Source organism: Cricetulus griseus, chromosome 7 (assembly GCF_003668045.3).
Source record: "Cricetulus griseus strain 17A/GY chromosome 7, alternate assembly CriGri-PICRH-1.0, whole genome shotgun sequence".
Taxonomy (NCBI): Eukaryota; Metazoa; Chordata; class Mammalia; order Rodentia; family Cricetidae; genus Cricetulus; species Cricetulus griseus.
Window position 1 is genome coordinate 73,009,290 of NC_048600.1, and position 9,524 is coordinate 73,018,813.

The following is a 9,524-nucleotide window of genomic DNA, read 5'->3' on the forward strand; positions in this document are numbered from 1 at the left end:
ACAAGGGAATGTTTTGTTTTTGTTTTTGTTTTCTGGTTTGGGTTTTGTGGTTGTTTTGTTTTTAAGACACAATTGAGGAGAGGGAGTGGTTGGTTGCACACACCTTTGATCCCAGCACTCCGGAGGCAGAAGCAGCAGATCTCTGTGAGTTCAAGGCCAGCCTGATCTACAAATCGAATTCCAGGACAGCCAGAACTGTTACACAGAGAAACTCTGTCTCAAAAAACAAACAAACAACAAACAAACAAACAAAACAAAACAAAAAACCAACCACAAAGACACAAAGGTGAAGGAATGTGCAAAATATTTTTAAATGATAATCTTTGAACAAAATTACCAATAGCAAAAGTGGCACCAGTCTGGGGTTGAACAGTCACTTTTTGGCAAGATCTTTGTGTAGAAGTAATGCGTGTGTGAGTGCATGCATGTGTGCCTGTGTCTTAGCATGTATTGTTGAGGCCTGAAGCATATTAATATTAAACTCGGACTGTATCTAACCTATGGCTCTCAGTCCCTTAGAGCAAAAGCCCATGGTTCTGGAGTCTTGTGATGGAATGCTATGTCATTTGTGAGTAAATAACCCTTCCCTTACAACCACAGCTCCCTCCAGTCTGTTAATATTCACAAGGGTTATTTTTACTCTGACAACTTTTATACTTTATACAATACCATACCCACTGGGCATGTTTTTATAACAACAGTAAACGAACTGTAAAACAGGAAGTCTATATTCAGGATCACCCACCATAGGTGAGTCACCATCGCAATGTAGCTTTGGAGTGAAGGAGAGAGATAGGGTTTTGGCCATTCTGCATACAGTGCAGATGTACACCACCAAGGTGGACTAACAGTGACTAAGGATCTCACAGGGATCTCTGTGAGTTCAAGACCAACCTGGTCTACAAGAGCTAGTTCCAGGACAGTCTCCAAAGCCACAGAGAAACCCTGTCTCAAAAAAGCAAAACAAACAAACAAACAAACAAACAAAATTAATGAACAGATGTGGTAGCTATTATCTGAACCCACTGGAGATGGAAGCAAGAGCATCAGGAATTCAAGGCTGGATGAGCTACACATGACCTTGTCTTAACAATAACAAACTCCACTGTAAAAGTGAGCCATGGTTTGTTTTACTAATGTCTCTTAATACCTGTGGTGGGGCCTCATCACTTGTACTTTTTAAAACATGCTATTTATGGAAGTGAATGTCAATGTTTGCTTGCAAACGTGGTTGTTACTTTGGGAGACTACAACTGACAGTGGGGTTTCTGGCACACTGTAGGAAATCTTGGTATAGATTGCCAGCTTTCCTCCTTCAGCTTATGGCAGTGTTCTTGTTTGAACTATATAGTTATTTTTTCAATATTCTATTTCCTATTCATATATATATATATATATATATATATATATATTATATATATATATATATTTGGTTTTTCGAGACAGGATTTCTCTGTGGCTTTGGAGGCTGTCCTGGAACTAGCTCTTGTAGACCAGGCTGGTCTCGAACTCACAGAGATCTGCCTGCCTCTGCCTCCCAAGTGCTGGGATTAAAGACATGTGCCACCACCGCCCAGCTCCTAGTCATATTCTTAAACAATTTGTAAATGTTCTCTAGTTTATATAGATATTTCTAATATTAAGCTTTTGAGTCTTGGTAGTTACAAGTAATTTTAACCCCAAGTTTATTTACATTTTGTATATAGGAGGTTTGGCACCCAAATGTTTTTTTTTTTCTCCCCTAAGTAATTTTTATTTGTTTTTGTGTTTTCAAGACAGGGCTTCTGTGTGTAGCCCTGGCTGTCCTGGAACTCGCTCTGTAGACCAGACTGGCCTCATACTCACAGAAACCCACCTGCCTCTGCCTCCTGAGTACCACCACCACTAGACTCTAAGTGATTTATTTGTTTTTTGACAAAATTGCTTGGAAAGCATTTTCTCATGCTGATAACTAAGACTATGGTTTCCTATCCCTGAAGTCTCCCAATATCAAGACAACCCGAGGCCTCAGCAACCAGCTGAATAATAGGCTTCCAGGTTTGTTCTTCCACTAAGCATTGGCTGGGCATCTGTGGGGTGCTGTGTTGTCTTTTGCCCTGTAGACAATAGAGAAACAGCCACATTTCTGTGTGGGGAGTTACAGTTCATTCTGTATTTTGGCAGAGGATAGAAAGGCTGTATCGTTGATGTGAAGAGTTTGTAGGAATTATGCACTAGTATGTGCTGGGCACCTTGTCAACCTGTTTACCCATATGAACTCATTGCATCTAACGGACATTATTACACCATCACATGAAAAAATAAAGGTGTGAAGGAAGTATGGTATGGCAGCTAACTGGCCTCCAGACCAGGATCACTCAACTGTAGTATGCAGATCCTGACCCAGTGTGTGTGTGTGTGTGTGTGTGTGTATGAAGCAGGGAGTTAACAGTCAGCTTTTGTGTGTGTGTGTGTGTGTGTGTGTGTGTGTGTGTGTGTGTGTGTGTGTATGTGTGTGTATGAAGCAGGGAGTTAACAGTCAGCTTTTCTAAAGCCAATCCTCCAAATGATGCTGAAATGTGAGCGATGTGCAGCCTTTTTTTTTTTTTCTCTCAGCACCGTGTGTGTGTGTGTGTGTGTGTGTGTGTGTGTGTGTGTGTGTGTGTGTGGTGCGCTCGCGGTGTGTGCTTGCAAACTATTATGAGAGGCGTAACTTCTATAACCTGCTGTGTCCTGTAGATACGATACCTATTGATAACGTTACACCAGCCTTAGCTCCAGCTCTGGACAATATGGACATCCCAATAATCCCTTCTCCAGATGAAAGTCTCCACTGCAACACACTCCCAGTAAAACTACCTTAGTATGTTTTCAGATTTCCCAATGAACTGTTGAAGTTCGCTCAGGGATCCTCATAGAAATATGTCTTTGTTTTTGTTTCCCCTGGGGGGAGACTATGACGGGAAATAAATGACAGTCGGAAGCTGTCATTTCCTCCTCCAACTAAGCATGCAACAAGCTTCTCCCTCGTTAGCTGTGGATGAGAAACAGATGGCCGGCGATTTGGCTCAACGAGGGTCGGATCCCGCAACACTGTTCCTTCATCCATGTTCACAACTGCCTGACATGTTAAATCTTCCCAGTTAAAACAAAGGGTTCAGACAAAGATGAGACTCCTGAGCCGGCTCAGCAAACGCACTTTCGGATTGGTTGAGATACCGCCCAATAGGAACGAAGAACCGGTGTCTCCTACTGACAACGTTTTATGTTTGTCCAATCAAATGATACTGCTTTGGAGCCTTCGTTTAAATATAAAGATGACAAATAACCCTGCCTTCACCGTCTCCCCGTTTGTCTTGGTGCAGCCACTGCAGCAGGATGCCGGAGCCTTCTCGCTCCACTCCAGCCCCCAAGAAGGGTTCCAAGAAAGCCATTACCAAGGCGCAGAAGAAAGACGGCAAAAAACGCAAACGGGGCCGCAAGGAGAGCTACTCCATCTATGTGTACAAGGTGCTGAAGCAGGTGCATCCAGACACCGGCATCTCGTCCAAGGCCATGGGCATCATGAACTCCTTCGTCAACGACATTTTCGAGCGCATCGCCAGCGAAGCCTCCCGCCTGGCGCATTACAACAAGCGCTCGACCATCACGTCCCGAGAGGTGCAGACGGCCGTGCGTCTGCTGCTGCCCGGGGAGCTGGCCAAGCATGCCGTGTCCGAGGGCACTAAGGCTGTCACCAAGTACACCAGCTCCAAGTGAGGCGCGGCGCGGGCGCCCCCAACCCAAAGGCTCTTTTCAGAGCCACCTTCCAATCTCAAAAAAGGAGCGTGCTACCTGGTGTGATTAAGATCTGTCATTCACTGGACGTGCATTGGGGATGGGGGGTGTGCTGGACATTGGGACCCTGAGGTAATACACTCCTTGTTATAATGATAATTAACAATCAATTTTGGCCACAGAACGTATTTTAGTGGATGGCTTCTGGGGACATTTGACGTTAGGGGACAGGGGCGCTTCAACAGCAGGCTCTCTCCTCATCTTCCCACCCTCTTCCCCCCATCCTCCTTCCCCCGTGTCCTTCGGAGTGCTGTATTGAGGCTCAGGTTGTTGTGCTCTTGTGGCTGATGCTCTCGGAGGAGCCATCTTCCTCTGTTGCTTTGCTCCCTTCCTCCCCTTGCCAGGATTAGACACTTTGAGATCTTCCAGCCAAAAACAGTTTAAGCAGGTCTTGTGTAGTATTGACTCGAAACGCCTAAAACTGCAATGCACGGCCCCTGCTCTCCAACCTTACCACTAAGCCAAAATATTGACAGTGGAAATTCTGGCATTTTATCCATGCATTTAAACGATAAATGTCCTTTTGTTTCATCTCAATGTATACGTGTGTGTACACATGAGTATATATAAAAAATGTGTGTATACATTAACAGAACTCTAGTAAATGGTGAAACATCCTTTTAAATAAAGCAAATTAATACCTTTAAAACGACAGCAAAAAAAAAAAAAAAAAGCTACACACGCTGTAGTCAGTTTATGTTCTCATTAATGACTAAGTGCAAGAACAGACCAAACTACCCTCCCCCTGAAATTCCAAAGAGTGGTTCAATGTATGTCGGGGAAGCCCACCTTCCACGAGCTCCTAGTTGTCTCTGGTTCCGATTACATGTTGGTTTCACGGGTGGACAATGGCGGACTTTCTCCTCACACCACCTCCAATGACAGCCACTCATTTGTCAACATTTAACCTCTTACTGTCTCATACAGGAAAGGCAAGTCTTTCTGTTGGTAATTTGTTCTTAAAAAGACAGCTTTATCCCTCACTCAAAATTCTTAGTTGGTTCCCTAATAATTAGCAAATTTGTCTTGAACATCTAGTTGAGACCGGAGAATAACAGTCTTGTCCATACTTCAAACTGCATGCCTGCAAACCCCTCATTTCCCCCCTCCAATCTTACTAACTTTAAATTTTTCAAATCCAGAGAACACACCATTTGCATTGTCCTAGTTCTTACTGTTATAAATTCTCACATATTTGTTGTACACTTGCCACACTTTCTAATTTTTCAATTTCGCCCGACTATTCCCTTTACTGTTATAACATGGAACCAGAGACACTGATCTTGTGTACAGTTAGTTGCTCTCAATTTTCTGTATCCCAAAATCACAACAGCACAGTTTTCTACCTTCTTTGTCTCCTCCTTAATATTCACACTTCACAAGAGGAGAAATCTTCCCCATCCTGAGCTGTGGCTGCCAAAGAAACAAACCTGGGCAGCTTATTCTGAACTTCTAGCTTTGTCAGGAAAAAAAAAAAAAAAAAAAAAAAGAGAAAAACCTGAAAAAAAAAAAAAAACCATTGTATTATCAACAACTATAATGTATTGCTACAGAATTATGATTGGAAATTGTGATTGTGTGCTAGATTTGCTCACTGATTCTATGTTTTGTACTAAATAATGTTTATGCGCATCTGCAAGGCTCATTTTCTTCTGTAGGTTTATTGAAACCATTTGTTATACTGTGCCTAGATGAAGCAACTGCAGATGCTCCATTGAAACTGGATGCTTGGGGCTGGAGAAATGGCCCAAGGTTAAGAATACTCTTGCAGAGGACCTAAGTTCAATTCCTAGCACCCACAATAACTGGGTCATTAATGACTCACAACCATCAATAATGTTACTTCCAAGGGATCTGACCCCTCTTCTGATTTCTGCAGGCATGTGTATACATCAATGCAGGAAAAACACTCATAGCTAAAATTTAAAAATGGGTAGTTGACCCCAGAGCCTGGCCATGCAGCTCTGTATTAGAGTACTTCCCCAGTATAGCAAAAGCATCAGAGGCCTTGACATTCACTTGGCACCAGTTCATAGAGGATTGTATTCAACCTTTTTGAATGTAAATCCTGTTGGTGTTTTGTTTGGTGACAGGCTCTCACTGTGTAGCTCTGGATAGCCTGGAACCTGGTATGCAAACCACACTAGTTTAGAGCACACAAAGATCCACCTGCCTCTGCTCCTTCCAATTGCTGCTATTATAGGTCTATGCCACCATGTCTGGCTTTCCAATCTTCTGTTTTTTGAGACAATTAAGCATACTGGCATGAGTTCACGGTGGCACATGCCTTTAATTGCAGCACTTAGGAGGCAGAGGCAGGCAGATCTCTGAGTTCCAGGCCAGCCTGGTCTATATAGTGAGTTCTAGACCAGCAAGGCCTACATGATGACACTGACACGTGTGTGTGTGTGTGTGTGTGTGTGTGTGTGTGTGTGTGTGTGTGTGTGTGAGAGAGAGAGAGAGAGAGAGAGAGAGAGAGAGAGAGAGAGAGATATGGCAGGTCTCACCTTTGATGATGGATCATGGTTTATATCTTCAATTATAACTAAGGAGGCAATGTATTGGGTAGAGTGGTTATGACAAGGCTTCCAATACTATTCACTTATTTCTATCTTTTTAAAAAAGATGTCAAATGAAGGTAATGCTATATACCACACACTGACTGCTTGTGTCCATGAATAGATTTAAATAAACCCAGGAAGGGGCAAAGAAGAGGACTGGGTGGCATTGCAGTAGTAGAGCCTTGGCTAACACACAAGAGATGCAGAGTTCATTCTCCCACCCAACCCCTCCTCCCATCAAACCTCAGTTCAGTTTCACTAACATACCAAAACTTAATGATTTGTGTCTTAAATCATTGTCTACTGTCCTAGTGTCCCTTTTTAAACACTGGGATAATTTGGTTGGCCTGCTTAAACTTCAATAGACAATTCTGGATAATGGTAATTGGTAAATGTAACACACATATAATTGCTGTTGGCAGAATTTGAGGCAGAAGGAAAATAGAAACAAATTCTCAGAGGAAAATAACCCAAAATATCTGTTAAAGCATTTGGTTTCCTTTGACCTGACTCTGGTGTTGACTTTCCAATAGATATTTTTAAAACAAAACAAAACAAAAAAGTCCTACATTGCCATTTGCATTTTGCAGCTACCTGACTTATGATAAAAAAAATACTTCAGATGCTAACTTTGAAATGTATGAAGTGGTTAAAAATCCTTTTATGTGGAAAGGGAACGGTGGCACAGCTGTTGTAGGTGTGAGGCCAAGGTAGAGTTTTGGAAGTTCCAGAGGAGACATTTCCTCCCTGTGAACTGCCTGCTAGCATCAGTCCAGATGAGACAGGCTCCCTTTGACTAGTTGAAAGTATAAATTAAAATTTACATATTATTCTTTGCTGGACACAATGATACGACTCTCAATATATCTCCTAACAGTTCAAATAATTATCACGAGTCTTCTTTCCATGAATAAAAGCTAAACCAAGAAAAGTGGTGTTCTTCCCAGAGTTAAGATTTCTTGCCCAAACGTTCCAGAACAAAATGGCATTCTCCAAATAAATGGTGAATGTAGAAAATTCTGTTACCAACGCTTCACGGAAAATAAAGCAGCTTTAGAGGAGCAACTCGTTTGCCCAAAACGAGATTCTTACCCAAATCCTTCCATCCCCCCCCAACCACTAAACCTGCTGCCAGCTGCAGCTGGCTACATCCAGTTCCTGCACACAGGCATTCATTGCGGGTGTCGCCGCACCTTTTCAACTCGGGTCCCAGCTGTTGGGGTGATATAATGCCAGAATGGACATATCCAGGGGACAAAGAGGCCTGTCTATTCCAGGAAAGGCTCTAAAGGAACAGACTTAGAGGCCACCCAAGGGGCGCCTCACCCAGAATTCCCCCTTGTGACCTCACCCACCTGGGTAAGACTTGAGGCTTGCAAGGGGAACTCAACGCTCCTTGCCTACTCCCGTGGCCATCTTTCACATCCCACCCTTAGGAAAACCAGAGCAGCTGCAGCCCTATATTCCTCACTCAAAGCACATCTTTCTTGGCCGTACCCAGTAACAGAAAATCCCCTCAGGCGCGTGGCAATCATCAATGACACCACACACTGTGTTCAAGACCCTTTTAAAGGCTGTATGGGTGGCTCTGAAAAGAGCCTTTGGATTGAGGACGCCCGCGCCGCGCCTCACTTGGAGCTGGTGTACTTGGTGACAGCCTTAGTGCCCTCGGACACGGCATGCTTGGCCAGCTCCCCGGGCAGCAGCAGACGCACGGCCGTCTGCACCTCTCGGGACGTGATGGTCGAGCGCTTGTTGTAATGCGCCAGGCGGGAGGCTTCGCTGGCGATGCGCTCGAAAATGTCGTTGACGAAGGAGTTCATGATGCCCATGGCCTTGGACGAGATGCCGGTGTCTGGATGCACCTGCTTCAGCACCTTGTACACATAGATGGAGTAGCTCTCCTTGCGGCCCCGTTTGCGTTTCTTGCCGTCCTTTTTCTGAGCTTTGGTGACGGCCTTCTTGGAACCCTTCTTGGGGGCCGGAGCAGATTTAGAAGGATCAGGCATACTGGCTACCTGGTCTAGAGAAACGCGCGCACCCGACGTACCAACTCTATTTGTACGCCTCGTATTCAAATGAAGGATCAGCTATGGCTCGCTTTTGATTGAATACAATTGCACATTACGTCATCGGGGGGAGAGCAAGGTTTATGCAAATTAGGAGGTGCGGGGTTCTTCTTCTGATTGGCTAGTGCTACCACCCAATAGAAAGGTGCAGTCTAGCCTTCCTCCTGATCATATATAAGGGCTTGCTGGCGGTTGAAGGCCTGTTAAACTCAGCTTTCCTTCTGGTTCGTGTCGTACTTTCTGATCATCAGTTGAAGATGTCCGGTCGTGGCAAGCAGGGCGGCAAAGCTCGAGCAAAAGCGAAATCCCGCTCTTCCCGCGCCGGCCTCCAGTTTCCGGTGGGTCGTGTACACCGTCTTCTTCGTAAAGGCAATTACTCGGAACGAGTGGGTGCCGGCGCCCCAGTGTATCTGGCTGCGGTGCTGGAGTACCTGACGGCTGAGATCCTGGAGCTGGCTGGCAACGCGGCCCGCGACAACAAGAAGACACGAATCATTCCGCGCCACCTTCAGTTGGCCATCCGCAACGACGAGGAGCTCAACAAGCTGCTGGGCCGCGTGACCATCGCACAGGGCGGCGTCCTGCCCAACATCCAGGCGGTGCTGCTGCCCAAGAAGACCGAAAGCCACCATAAGGCCAAGGGCAAGTGAGGCCCTACTGGTCGCTAGTGCTACTTAACACACCAAAGGCTCTTTTCAGAGCCACCCACACCTTCAAAAGAACTGTACACTGAGCCTGTCGCTGACAGGTACTAGCTAGGGTTTGGTCTCTGGATTTCTTCCTCGCATCCGCGCGCGGCGCCTAGAGCGTTCATGGCTGAGGCCAACGGCTTCCATCTGCAGTTAGCCTATGGTCTGTTTAGGGGTACTCTGGTTTGTCCCTACGATTCTCCAGTGTTAAGACACTCGGTGTTTGTACCGTAGGGGAGTACTCGGTTCTGTAGGAGTTAGCATTAGGCTCTGATAGGTAGATGAGCTGGTTGTTTCTACTGAAACTGAAGTGAAATGCTTAGAGTTCTACCAAAACGTAAGTCTATTCGAGTTAGGATCTAAATCACACTGGGATTTCTAAAGGTGAG

At 45.0% G+C, this 9,524-nt stretch overlaps 3 protein-coding genes across 4 annotated transcripts; 2 read left to right on the forward strand and 1 right to left on the reverse strand.

Annotated features, from left to right (window-relative positions):
- Window positions 1-198: 198 nt before the first annotated feature.
- Window positions 199-8,386, reverse strand: LOC113836811 (histone H2B type 3-B). Of its 2 annotated transcripts, none has more exons than XM_027427367.2 (2): window positions 8,010-8,386; window positions 199-226 (listed from the first exon to the last, which is right to left on the reverse strand). In XM_027427367.2, the coding sequence occupies exons 1-2, from the start codon at window positions 8,384-8,386 to the stop codon at window positions 199-201; spliced, it is 405 nt and encodes a 134-aa protein (XP_027283168.2). The 2 variants fall into 2 exon arrangements, with proteins under 2 accessions (XP_027283168.2, XP_035303549.1); XM_035447658.1 differs by lacking the exon at window positions 199-226 and adding an exon at window positions 5,159-5,177.
- LOC100769575 (histone H2B type 3-A) lies at window positions 3,358-3,738 on the forward strand. The gene has a single exon (XM_035447659.1). The coding sequence runs from the start codon at window positions 3,358-3,360 to the stop codon at window positions 3,736-3,738; it is 381 nt and encodes a 126-aa protein (XP_035303550.1).
- Window positions 8,387-8,703: 317 nt separating the features above from the next.
- Window positions 8,704-9,096, forward strand: LOC100763014 (histone H2A type 3). Its single transcript, XM_027426205.2, has one exon. The coding sequence runs from the start codon at window positions 8,704-8,706 to the stop codon at window positions 9,094-9,096; it is 393 nt and encodes a 130-aa protein (XP_027282006.1).
- The last annotated feature ends 428 nt before the right edge of the window (window positions 9,097-9,524 follow it).